At 60.5% G+C, this 13233-nt stretch overlaps 1 protein-coding gene across 2 annotated transcripts in view; it reads left to right on the forward strand.

Annotated features, from left to right (window-relative positions):
* Positions 1 to 2309: 2309 nt before the first annotated feature.
* SHISAL1 (shisa like 1) overlaps positions 2310 to 13233 on the forward strand; it is a 76442-nt gene continuing 65518 nt past the window's right edge. Inside the window, exon 1 of one of the 2 annotated variants that reach the window (XM_054506736.2) lies at positions 2310 to 2604. Coding sequence is in view for 1 of the 2 variants with exons in the window: in XM_064590499.1 (XP_064446569.1) it covers positions 3342 to 3369 (28 nt within the window). In the remaining variant the exon portion in view is untranslated. Of the gene's footprint in view, positions 2605 to 3078; positions 3370 to 13233 lie in introns of those variants that run through there. The other variant, XM_064590499.1, reaches the window with a different exon arrangement.

A 13233-nucleotide genomic window follows, 5' to 3' on the forward strand; every position in this document is an offset into this window, starting at 1 on the left:
ATTTTGCAGATGAGGAAACTGAGGCCCAGGGAGACAACCTCGCTTTGTCCAAGCTGGGGGAGCCAACTGTGGGGAAGGAGAAGGTGCAGGCCTAGGAGCACAGTGAGGGCAGCCCCGCGGGCACACAGTAGGTGGGTAGTGGAGCTTTGAGGCTGACTAGGGAAACCCCAGTTAGCGGCCTCAGTGTGGCTGGAGCTTGGGGCACCTGGCTGCAGAGCAGGCTGGGAAGGCAGGCTGGGCCCCCCGTGCCAGGAAGGGGTGATGGTGTTTGAGCGGGTAGAAAATCGGGGTGGATGGAGGTCTAACATCCCGAGTCTCACCTGACTGGGCTGTGAGCCTCTTGGGCGCAGTGAGCTCATCTCATCTCTGGGTGTCTCGCACCAGACAAGGGACAGGCCCAGAGCCCTGCTAGGTGACCTGAAGGGGGAGGGGAGACTGTTCTGAACCACAAGGCTTTCCAATATACCCTGAACATGCCATCCCCAGGTACACACACACACACGTGCACACATACACATACGCACAAATACCCTCCCCACACACACACCACTATACAGCCTCAGTGACCCCCAGGACACAGAGGGTCATTGGCTGGCTACAGAGGACAGACTCCTCTCAACTTGAATACCATCCCCATGAGCTCTTAGGCCTGTTTCTTAACCTTTCTTGTCCTTGGTTTCCACCATAACATGGGGTGATCACGGACCCCCTCTCGGGAGGGTTGGCAGAGGACAGGTGAAGTGTGTCCCGCATCCTGCCTCATTTAATCCTCGTAAGATCCTGGAGGGAGGTGCTGCTGCGATCTCTTTAGGGAAGAACACTGCCCCAGGTGGAGAGCCTGTGATCAGAAGTCAGGGGGATCTGGGCTGCAACCCTGCTCCTGCCTCTTGCTGGCTGTGTGGCTCAGGACAGGTGTCCTAACCTCTCTGAGCCCCAGTTGCCTGCCTCGTCTGTAAAGAGGGGAGGACACCACCCAGTGCTGTGGTGAGAAATAAATAAAATACTGTGTATAAAGTGCTCAGCCCAGTTTCTGGTGAGGTTCAACCCATGTCTGTAACCATGAAGCCAGATCCAAGGATGGGAGAGCCCCGAGGCGTTGGCACTGGGGGGACTGACCAGCCCTCCAGGGCACTCGAACGCACTCTCCCTCCCCAGATGACCAACTGGTAGCCATCCTCATCACTACTCCCTCTGTGGGGTCCCTGCAATGTCCCCCCACATTCCCTACCACCGGAGGTCAGGGGGCCTGGGACAGAGGAGGGTGGGGAGATGGGCTTACTGAGGTTGGCTCTCTGACTCAGGGCCCAAATGGCGGGGGCAACAGGAAGTAGGGGCTGCTGGGGAGGACAAGTAGAGACAAGGACTGGAACAGGAGAGGGGAGCCCAAGCCAGGGTCACAGCGGTCAGGGAAGTTGGGCTTTGCCTGTGGGAAACTGAAGAGAGCATCCTCTCTGATGTGATGGATGCCCTCACCCAAGCCTGACCCTACCACTGAGCACCCTCAGCCTGACCCTGCCACAGAGCCCCTAGGGCGTGGTCTGCCAAGAAGGAATGCCTCCCTTGAAAGAAGGGCCTGGGGAGGGAACCTGCCCCTGGCGAGCCTCCTGCGGCAGGAGGCCACACGTCTGCCAGGACAGGGTCCACCTGGCAGAAGGGGGTCTGTGTTCCCGTAGGCAGGGGCCGGGAGCACCTAGAAGGAGGCAGGTGACTGCGGGGGGGGGGGGGGGGGGCGCTGGGGAGACAGGGGTCAGAGGGGTGGGAGAGAGGCAGAGAGAAAGGACAGGAGGGAGGCGAGAGGGGAGGGAAAAGTAGAAAGGAAGGAAGGACGAAGGAGAGAAAGAGGGAGGGAAGAAAAGACGATAGTGAGAAGAAAGAAGGAGCCACAAAAGGAAAGAGAAAGACTGCGAAAGAAAAAGCAAGAGGAGGAGGAGAGCGAGAGAAGAGGGAGAGCGCGCGAGAGGGAGGAAGGGAAGGAGGGAGGGTGGGGAGAGAGGGAGGGAGAGAGAAAGAAAGAGAGAGGGAGAGGGGCCGGCGAGCGCGAGAAAGAGGGAGAGCGCGAGGGAGGAGGGGGGCGGCGGGAGAGGCGGACGCCGGCGCTGGGCAGGGGGAGCGCGGCGCGGCGGCGCGGCCAGGACGGCTGGGAGCCGCGAGCGCGGCGAGGGGGCAGCAGAGGGCGCGGAGCGAGCGGCGAGCGGCAAAGAGTGAAGTGGCGGCGGCGGGCGCGGGGCCGGCGAGCATGAGCGCGGTGGCGGCGGCGGCGGCGGCGGCGGGCGCGGCGCGGGGCGCGGGGCCGGCGGACGGGCGGGCGGCGCGGGGCTCCCAGTAGCCGCGGGCGGGCGGCGCGGGCGCCGGGCGTCCGGAGCGCGAGCCGGAGTCCCAGCCGGAGCCCCAGCGCCGCGCCGCGCCCCGCGCGTCTAGGAGCCCCCGACCCCCCCACCCCCGGGCCCCCCGAGTCCCCGCAGCCCCCGGGGCCGGGACAACTGTTGCGGCGGCGGCGGGGGCCCCGCGGGGGCGTGAGCGGCCCCGCGCCCCAGCAGGCGGCTCAGACCCGCGGGCGCCGGCTCCCGGCGGCGGAGCAAGGAGCGAGCGGGCGGCGGGCACGAGGTGAGCGGCGCCCCGGGGCGGGCCGGGCAGGGGCCGCGCGGGGGAGGGGCGCGCCGGGCCGGGGTCCGAGCGCCCCGGGCAGAGGGGGCCGGGGGCGGGGCTCCTGGAGGGGGAGGGTCCCGGCGAGGGGGGGGGGGGTCTTCGGCGCCGGGGCTCCGCCGAAAGGGGTGCGGGCGCCCGGCGCGGGGAGGGCTGGGCGCACTGGGAGAGCCGCGTTGGGTGCTTCGGAGGGAGGGTCCGGCGGTGCCTTGGAAAGGGGCCGGGGACGCCGGGCGGAGAGTCTGGGGGCGGGAGCCGTGTGCTCTGGCGTTCGGGTCCGCGCCAGGGCTAATCGAGGTCGGGGTCGCTGAACCTTGGGGAGGAGGCGGGCCCGGGTCGGAGGAGCAGTCCGGAGCGCGTCGTGCCGGTACGAGGCAGTTGGGACCGGAATGCGCGTCCGAGGTGGGGACCGGCGTCCGAGGACCTAGTCCCGGAGCGCAGCGAGCCGGGAGCCCCGTGCGCGCCGGACAGAGTTCCGGAGACACGCTGGGGGGGACCCAGCCGGTTCCGGGGGCCCCAGCCGGGCGGCGCGGGCGACCAGGAAGACCCCCTCCAAGAGCGCGCCCCTGGCTCCCCGCCTGCCGCGTGGCCCCAGTGGAGCCGCCGCCGATTCCCGGGGCCGAATCAATATTGATCCCGCGCCTGGGGCCGGGTGGCCCGGCGGCGGCCTCCGAAGCTCACTAGCGCGAGCGGTTGTCATGGCAACGAGACCCCAAGCGTCTTCAGGTTATATTTATTCTAATTATTATTATCATTATCAGTATTAGTATTTGTTAAGTCAGCCGGAGCGAAAAAAGAAAGGAAAAAATGCCAGTGCGCCCTGGCGCCTCCAACTGTCCTCTCTTTGGAGAGAGCCAGTGTCGGGCCGGTGGGCCAGGCCCGGCGGTCGGTGTGGGTGGCGGTCCGCACCCCTGGGGCGATGGGGCCAGGGAAGGGGAGTTACATAATCTGCCGTGGGAGTATGTCTGTATGCTTCTTTGTGTCTACCCTCCCTCTCTCGGCCTCTCTGATCCCTTGGCTTAGTGACTGCTCCTGTCCAAGGAACCCCAGAGCTGGATGGGGGGAGCAAAAAGTGCTTGGCACCAGGAATCACAGTGGGTGGCCTCTAGCCCTCTCTTCCCTCGCTGGGTGACCTTGAGCAAGGTGCTTGACCCCTCAGAGCCTCAGTTTCCCCATCTGTAAAGTGGCACGGGAGCCCTTGCCACCTCTGAAGGTTGGTGGAGATTGCACTGAGAAGGGCCTGTCGGTTTCTGATGGTGTGCTGTTGGCTGTGTGACCCCAGGCAGTTTCCTGCCCTTCTCTGGGCCTCAGTTCCCTAGTCTATAGAATGAGGGCCTTGACCCCTGTGGGTCTACAACATCTTCAGTCACTGGTGTCCTGTGAATCCCACTCTGGGCTGTGATTGAAATGCTGTTGAGCCAGCCAGTTAGGCCCTATTCAGAGCCAGACTAAGGGGGGGGGGTCCCTCCATCATCCCTTGTTTCTTCACCTGTCAGATGGTTTGAATGTGACCAGGAAGCATGTGGCCCCGCAGGACGTTTCACCGACAGGCAGTCTTCAGGGTATGGTTGGAAATGGTTTTCAAAGCAGAATCACAATAAACCCTGGGCCCCTGGTGGCAGCTCAGGACAATCCCCATGCTGGTCAGGGTTGTCCAGAATTGGGGGCTTCCCCCAGCCCCTGAATCTGTGGCTGCTTGGGGCAGGACAGCCCCCTGTGAGCCATCCGTCTCTCCAGAGAGGCTGTCTGCTGTGACTGTCCTGACGGGGGGGTTGAGTGTGGAGCGGGAGGTGGCCAGAAAGTTCCCTGGGGGCAGGTGGCCCCTGCACCTCGGGGCTCAAGGTGAAAGCCCCAGGTAGGGGGTACTGCCAGTTTCTTTCATGTCACCGTCACCCGGGGTTCCTGGCTCTGTCTCAGGCATCTGGGAGGTAGTGGACTGACGGGGAGGTGAGGAGAAGCAGTTCAGCTTGGAGCTGCGTGTGTATGTGAGAGTATGTGGACATGCTAGTGTGTGTGGCGTGAGAGTTTGTAGCACCCATGGTGTGCGTGTAAATGTGTTTGTGCGAGCGTGAGCGTGTGTCCCACCCCCAGTCCCGAGCCACCCAGCCCGAAGCCTGTCCGGCTGGACGGGAGGGGTGGGGGCAGGGCCAGCGCTGGTCAGACTTTTGTAGGGGAGAGAAAGGGGGGAGGGAGGCCCGCCCCAGGGAGCCGCTGAGAGCCCCTCCCTGGTCCCGTTAGCCATCCATCCATTCATTCCTTCGCGCAGACTGCCCAGCGAGCCCCCGTCGCTGCTGCTGAAGGGCATCAGGTCTACCCTTGGCAGCTCTTGAGAAAACAGCCCCTAACGAGCCAGCAGGGCTGGAGCCCTGCCTGGGGGAAGCCGAGGCAGTGGGGGCGCAGGTGGGGAGGGTCTGCCCCAGAGAGCCCGAGGAGGGGTGCCAGGAGGGCCTGGGCCAGTAGGCAGGCCTGAAGCAGCCAGAAGGGAGGAGCAGAAGGTGTTCTGGGCAGAGACCCTCGATGGGTGATGATGCAGATTGGCCTGGGCGGGGTGGGGGGCGGGGGGCTGCAGGACTAGGGGGACAGGCAGCAGATGGTGCTGCCATGCAGCCCTGGCACCAGGGAGCTGGACACCCCCTGCCCCCCTCCCCCGGCCTGGGGGAGGGTTCAGAAGCAGGGGTGGGGTGGCAAGGAGGGGAGGATGGGTGGGTTTGGAGCTCGGACACTTACGTGGCCCACGGGTGGGAACCCATGCTGGGGGTGGGCAGAGGGAGGGGTAGTTTGGAAGACAAGAAGATGGATCTGGTTTCCAACTCTCTGGGACAATCGGCCAAGGCCTCGACAGCCCTCCCCGCTTCCGGCCACACTGCGGGAGACGAGTGCCTCATGGCCAGGCCCTTGCCTTCTAAGAGGGAGGGAGCAGCAGACACCAGTTCTGGCCGCTTCACCCGCCTGCATATGACAAACGACTTTGCTGACACACGGGCAGGATGGCGCCTCCACGGCACTAGGCTAGCATCTGGTGGCGGGGGCCAGAAGGCCTACTACGCGCCAGACCTTGTGCTGAGCAAGCCCCAAGCCCCAACACCCCCTTAATCCGCACGCCATCTGCGTGAACTGGTCATTATGGATGTTGTTGTGCAGACAAAACAGCCTCAGAGGGGTTCCGAATAACCCACTGGGATCCTGCTCCTAACCAGTACGCCGCTCTGCCTGGAGCCCGGCCCTCACACACCGTGCTGTGAGCTGCTGCGGGTCAGGCTCTCTGGAGACTCACTTCCGAGACATTGTTCTGGTTCCCCGGCTCTGGACCGAGCCAGAGCGCGGCCCATCTGATGCTCAGGGTGATGGGTATCACCTCCCTTCTTGGGGACACTCTGCCTCTATTAACTCAGCCTCTGTCGGTTTGCTTCTCCCCAGGCTGAGTCACACAACAGATGCACGTTGATCCTAGGATGAACTAAGAGCCCCATCCCCAGCTACCTCAAAAAGTGGCTTTTCCCAGCCCAGCTGCTCTTTCTAGAAGTTACTGAAATCCTAGTCAACCTCTAAGAACGGAAGGGCCATGTGTCCTAAACATTATTCCGTAAGGTGGAGTTCTGAACATCTGGAGCCCCCAAAAGTGAGAGGGTGACCAGAGGCCTGGGTCACGGCCTCCTGGGGACAGCAGGTGCCACCCACTCTTTTGGTTTTGGCCTCACTCCGCACAAAGCCTGACAGGAAGGAAGTTCCCTCTCCTCCTCTTTCCATCCCTCTCTTTTTTTCCTTCCTGACTCCCTTCCTGCAGCTCACACATTCCTTGACCCCTTCTCTGTGTGTGACCCCCACTGGGGATATAGAGAAGATCCCAAAGCCCCCTCAGACCTGTCCCCATGGAGTCCCTGCCTAGAGATGACCAGCGCTCAATTTGTTGGGTGACTGAGTATATAAATAGATAATTCTCTGGCTGTGACGATGGTTGTCTTGGCACCCCTGACCCTGTTACTGTACCCCCCTCCCACGTGTCGGCTAGGCCCCCTTGTGACAAGCCCCTCCCTCCTTTTCCCCTTGGCTGCGACCAGGTTGGACATTTTCTGGAGAGCCTTCTCTGGGCATTCTGACTTGGCCACTCACTGGCGAGTCACTTGCCCTCTGAGCCTGTTTTCTCATTCAGCAATGCGGGACATGAGGGTTGTGGGGGAAGGGGTACTGGTAGCGTCTTGGGTGTGGGAGCCCCCACTCAACCATAGCCTAAAGTTGGGGTTATCAGACAAAGAAGGGGACCCCAGCACATCTGGGGCCTGTGTGCAATGCTAAGTTAGAGGGAAGCCCCAGGAGCTGCTGCTGTGCGTCCTGAGAAGGAGCTGGAAACTTGTCCACGTACCCAGATACAGATGGGGACACTGAATCCAGAGCCGGCCCCGGACGTGCTCAAGGTCACAGTGAATGGGCATCCTTGATGGCCAAGGATGTTCAGTGATACGATGCAGACTTGGAAGGTGTTTCTCAGAGGCCCCTGAGGCGGCCTGGGCTGGGGGATCGGGAGGGGGCTTGGATGGTAAAATTGCACTCCCTTCGCGAAAAGGCTTCAGACACCCCTACCCTCACCCCCACCCCCTCCAGGCCATTGGCCATCAGAGCGGAAAAGCAGAAGCCAGATGAAATGCAAATGCCTCCCATCCCAGATTTCCGACGTCAGCCCTGAATGGAGCGTTTACTTTGCGCGTTCTCGAGACAGCCTGCCCCTTTCCCTCCCTCGACTAGGGCGCACACTCCGATTACCGCCCATCTGTCCGCACGCACACGTACCTCAGCAGATGCGTGCAGACTCGCCTCGAGAAATTAAGAAATAATGCATGAGTTTCCCAAATTACACCCATTTAACACTGAATTAAGTTCTGGAAGCTCTTAACAGAGCCCTGGGAGGAAAAAAATTTTTTGTTCACACTTCCCTGGAAAATGAGACAAACCGTGATCTTTTAAAACCCAGCTACATAATCTGATTATTCCTGGCTGGCAAGCGTCAGAGAAATGCCCGGCGGAGGGCGGGGATGGCTCGGGCCGCCGCCGAGAGATTTGCATGAGGAAATTGGGCCGGGAAAGTTTGCCTCCTGCGCCAGATTCAAAGCTCCTTGGTGCATGATGGGCTCAGAATAAAGTGCCGCTTTCTTAGATATTGGCGCAAATTAAAAATAAAGGCAAATTCCTTCCATAATCCAGCGTGAGAATTTCCTCCGCGGCTCCCCGAGCTGGTTACAGAAAGGATGGTGGTTTGCTTTCACTTCAGGCTCCTTTTCTTTTCGGGAAGAATCTTCCGTGTACAGCTGGATTCATAGACCAACAGCCAATGCAATTTAGCTTGCATTCAGTCCACATTTCCGGAGCACCTACCCTGTGCCCGGACACAGTGCCAGGCCCCGGAGACCAGAGACAATGAAGACAGGACCTGGTTTTGCTGTGTGTTTGTTGGGGGCAGAATAGAATTAAACAGGCATCTGCAAGTTTCCACCCTGCCTGAGGGGGCAGGGAGGGCTCCCTGGAGGAGGTGACTTTTGGCTTGAGTCTTAAAGGGTGAGTTGGACTGTGCCAGGCCCAGAAGAGGAGCGGCCCGAGAAAAGTCTTGAAGCGGGTCTCGCAGAGGCTTGGGCTCCCAGTGGCATCTTCCAATTTTCACATTGGCAGGTTCCCTTGTCACAAATCCCCTTCATATGCATTACCTTCCAGCACCCCCAGGAAACCCCAGGGCCAACCTCTGAGTCTCCCTTTCCCTAAGGAGAACAGAGCCCAGAGAGAGGAAGCGGGGTGCCTGGGGTCATAGCCAGACAGGGCCCTTTGGGGTGGGGGAATAAGTGTAAGACACTAAAAATGGAAATTCTAAAAATCAAATCATGGAACCACAGACACTAATACCAACGTCTAGAAAGTCCCCTTTCTCCTTCCCTCGGAGCCCTGCTCCTTCTCCACTACCTCCCAGGCTGGGCTTCAGGACGTGGGGCCCGGGATGTCTGTGCTAGAGCTGCTAGCCCTGAGCCTCAGTCTCTACATCCAGAAAATGGGGGCAGGGAGCCTCTGTGTCCCTTTGCAGGAAGCCCAGCATCATCACTGAGCCCCAGAGGCCCAACCTTCACCTCTGGGCGGCAGTCCAGCATGCCCCCGCCATGGGCTGGTTTCCGAGGTCCCTGCTGTTTCAGTGTTTCAGGGAGCAGGTCGGGAATGTGGCATCCTCTGGGTGTGACTGCCTGAAATCTGATCCCTGGGACCCGGAGGCCTTTGGGGAATGAGCAGAGCCTCTGAGCCGAGGCCCATCGTCAGGGCAACGGGTGGGAGGGAGGGAGGATCCTGGCACAGATCCACAGATCCCTGGAGAACCTGTGCCTGGGGCTCCAGCCAGGACAAGTCCCCCCTCCGCCTGTTCCGAACTCTATGACCCTGGGTGGGTTATATGACCCCCGGGCCTCTGTTTCCTCACCTACAAAAGGGGGTTATTGTGAGAACCGGATAAGGTTTGCAGAGGTGCTTAGTGAGCACAGAGTGTGCATTGACGACCGCGTCAGCTCTCCGTATTCTCACTTTGTTACGATGAGCAGGCGCGTCACGGTGGTACTCTTCACCCTGTTCACCCTGTTCCAGCCCTTCCTGCAGCGGCCAGGCAGGAACCACAGCCGATCGTCCCTGAACCTCCGCGGCTGTGGTTGTTGACTGAATGAGGAAATGAGTCAAGGGGGCCATGAGACCGGGTGGTGCCTGCCTAGCGCACCCTCCCGGGTTCACGCCCCAATTCCAGTGGCGGGCTGCTCGGTTCACCCTGAGCCTCAGTGTCCTCGTGTGCAAAATAAGGCTGATAACGTTGGTAATGAGAATAATACGTTACAAGGGTGGTTTTGAGGGCTACGGGTAAGAATCATAATATTCCGGGCTCCTGGGTCCATCACAGTGATGACCATGATTTATCATCCCAGTGCTCTGGAGGGACCGTCCGGGCTCGACCCCCAGGCTCCATCCCTGCTAGCTGTGTGACCTTGGGCAAGTTACATGACCTCTTGGGGCCTCGGTGTCCTCATCTAAAAATGGGGATAGCGCCCACCTCACAAGGTTCTTTCAAGAATCAAATGAGGAAATCCAAGGACCAAGCATAATTACCGACGCGTAATTACGTGCTTAGTAAACATTATTGTCATTACCACCACGGGTCCACTTAATAACAGAAACACCCAGGAGGCCCAGAGGCAGTGGAGCTTCTCTCTGTGCTCGAAGGGTGGAGACCACTTCATTCCTGATTTAGTTCTGTGGCCGGTGCCTAGCCCAGGGGTGCCTGGGCAGGATGGACAGATGGGCGAGTGGATGGATGGGTGGATGGATGGATGGATGGATGGATGGATGAGCGAGTGAGGGGTTGGATGGAGGACGGAAAGAGGGGAGGAAGGAAGGATGGACAGCTGTCAGGAAACGTCACAAGCCTAGGATCGGGGCAGCTGGGGTGGGGGGCTTCCCTCTGAGGGCCATGAGCAAAGAGGTGGAATGGGCTTTGTAGCCATCTCTCTTCTCTGTGCAAACGTCTATTGTCCCTGTTCCACGGGACTGGGCATGGTGGCCCAAGTCCGGGGGCCCAGGCCCCCGGTGTCCCTGCCAGTTGGCTTCTGAGCCGGACAGAGCTGAGTTCGGGCTGTGCCTTCCTCCCCTTTCGCACAGCGAAGTCCGGGTGCAGCTCCGAACCTCCGTTCCCTCCTCCATAATACGGGCCGAGCGCTGTCTTCCTTTGGGGGATGGTGATGCGCAAAGATAACGTGTCTGAGCGTAGTTTGTAATCTGTGAAGCTACGCTGAAAGTCGGAGGAGGTGTTTGGACTCCATACGCCGCAGGCCGAGATTATGGAGCAGCCTGTGAGCCACCTGGTGGCTTCCAGAAGGGGCCCGAAGCGCGGGGCCAGGGAAGGGGCGGGGACGAGGGCACTGCCAACCCAGGACAGAATTCCCCTGCCATCCCCGGGCACGGGAACGCTGGCTCCCAGGCCTGCAGGAGCCCCGACCTGCTGTGGAGACCCGTGAGTCGCCACGGAGCCCCCGCCCCGGGCGCTTTGTAAACACCAGCCTGTTTAATCCTGGGGACGGTCCATGAGCAAGGACAGGTTACCACCTCCTACCGGTGTGGTGACTTCCCTGCGAGCACACAGCTGCTAAGCAGCAAAGCCAGGATTTGGATCTGGCAGCTTTGACTCTTTCCACTGTGGGAGGCCGGATTCGCTTCGTGGTCGGGGGAGGCGCCGGCTTGGGGGGGCGCCACAGTCCTGTGCCCACCCCTCACCAGTGTGTGGCCTTGCCGAGCTGCGTCCTCTCTGTCTCAGTATCCTCCTCTGTAAACTGGGGTCCCCAGCAGGACCTCTGGGGTCCTGGGTGCCTGAGGGGCCAGGCAGAGTGCTCCAGAAGCAAGCCCTTCCCACGTTTCCACTTGTCAGTCGCCATCACAGAGAGCTCCTTCTCTCTGGGGAGGGGGATGCAGGGTAGCGAGACCCTGGGTAAGGAGTGGGATCTGAATGCGGTTATATTGGGGTTGCCCCAGCATCGTCTGGGCCCGGAGGTCGAGGGCTGTGGGGTCTTTAATATCTGGCACCTGGTTTCCCCTGTCACCTGTGGCCACCCCTGAAGGTGCCGGGTGTCAGGAGTGCATAAGCCATCTGCTCGGGTGCCTGCGGCATGGTCATTCACTCCTGAAGTTGTACCCAGGGCTTGGGGTCCGCAGGAAGTCTGAGTCCTACGGGTCTGAGTCCCATGTAAGGGACTGAGCAAGTGTGGGTGATGACGGGGGTTGGAGGAGCAATTCTGCCTGGAGAAAGGGGTCGGAGCAGCAAGGAGGCCTTCCCAGAGGAGGTGGCACCCCAGGAGGTAGAGTATGAGATGACCAGGTCAATGAGCAAAGGTGGAGGGACATCAAGGCCAAAGGACAATGCATATGGAGCCCAGGAGAAGGAGTTGGCACACTTTGGGCGCTTGGGCATGGCTGTCCCATGGTGGTGGTGAGGCTGGTGGGAGAGGTTGTAGCATTCAGCAGCGGCCTGACCTCCAGGGACTCTGGCAAGTTAAGGAGTGTTTGTCCTGCCGCTTGGTCAACAGGGTTGATGACAGCCCCTCATAGTTGCTTGTATTGTGGCTCAGCCCAGCACCCAGAGAACTTTCTTGACAGGAGAGGGGCAGGGGAGGCAGGTGACTGCCAGGCTCCCAGGGGGCCCCACTGCCTGCGGAGCCCCCCGCCAAGTTCAGTCCTTTCTGGGGAAGCAAAGCCTTCTCTTCCAGGGCCAGGATATTTCCAGTGGGTCCCCAACATGAGCGCCACCTAAGAGTACAGGCCCCCAGCCCGGGTGAGCCCCCTTCTGTCTCCTGCAGGGCCACAGGCCAGCAGGTGGGAACGTCCAGCCGGGTCACCAGGAGAGGGCGAGGGCCTGGCAGAATTCTGGGCAGGACGAGGGAAAGATTAGGAGACTTTTCTCCTGAAATTCAAACAATTGGACAATCTGTTCTGGATCGATTTAGAAGCAGTGAAGTGGGAAAAAAAAATCAGAAAATATAGTGTGAAAGCTATTTTCTCTCTCTCAGTTGGGAAGAGGGATGAGCAGTTTATTTGTGGACTGTCCAAGGCCGGGGCCGGGGCCTCTTAGCTCCTCACTGCCCCTCCACCGCTGCCCTGGCCCCCCACTCCCCCACTGCCTGCCTCTTCCTCCTCCGTGCCCAGGCCAGGGCTGGGCAGCCGGGGTCTCAGAGGGGCATCAGCCCTGGCTCCAGCCTCCACCGGGAGCCAACAGTCCGCAGGGGCCTCGGGCGTGGGCATAGCCAACATGGGCACCCTGAGCTAGGTGCCTTCTGTGCAGACAGCGGGTGGGGAGGGATGGAGAGCCCCCCTCTCCGCTCCAGACCGAGGCCTCTGCATGCCAAGGGCAAGTGTCTGTCTAGTTCATTCCTGCGTCCTCAGGGCTGAGAGTCAGTAGTGATGCCTAGCAGGGGCTCAGTGAAAGTTTCCTGGCTGAATGATGGGTTTTAAATGAAGCAACCTGCTCATGGTCCCATGTCAGTTAGTGGTGATGACATTGGAACCAGATCTGTGACCCCGATACCTGGATGCCCCCCATCCCCCCCGATCTGTGAGGCCAGGAGCTAGGTCTGAGACACTCGGGGGATCTCCCACCAACGACCCCCTTCTTTCCCAGGCGTGGCCTATCCCACTCCTCCTGACACCACCAAATGTAGATTTCATTTTCACAGCTTGAGCCAAATGCTGATTGTTTTAAAATAAGCCTGTTCAGTGTGAGGCCAGACTAGTGTAGAGTGGGGGGTGGGGGGTGGGGGAGCAGGAATGCGGATCCCTCCTCCCCAGCTTCCCGGTGGGAATGTCCCCCAGGAGAACGGGTCCCCAGGGGCTGTGGTGAGCCGAGTTCTGTGGATGGAGGAGTTCAATCAGGGGCCAGGTCTGCCGGGAAGTCCTGAGTGTGGGCGGAGGGCCGGGCCTCCAGCGCTGGGTGGGAAATGGGACCAGCTTATTCCAAAAATGGTCTCTCTTCTGCTCTTCCCCCAGGCCTCGGGAGAGGGGGAAATTCCCGGTGATTTCATTTCGGGAGAGTGGCAGCCC

Source organism: Mirounga angustirostris, unplaced genomic scaffold (genome assembly GCF_029215605.1).
Source record: "Mirounga angustirostris isolate CCGP_5_RB_7025 unplaced genomic scaffold, mMirAng1.0.hap1 SCAF_5, whole genome shotgun sequence".
Classification (NCBI taxonomy): Eukaryota; Metazoa; Chordata; class Mammalia; order Carnivora; family Phocidae; genus Mirounga; species Mirounga angustirostris.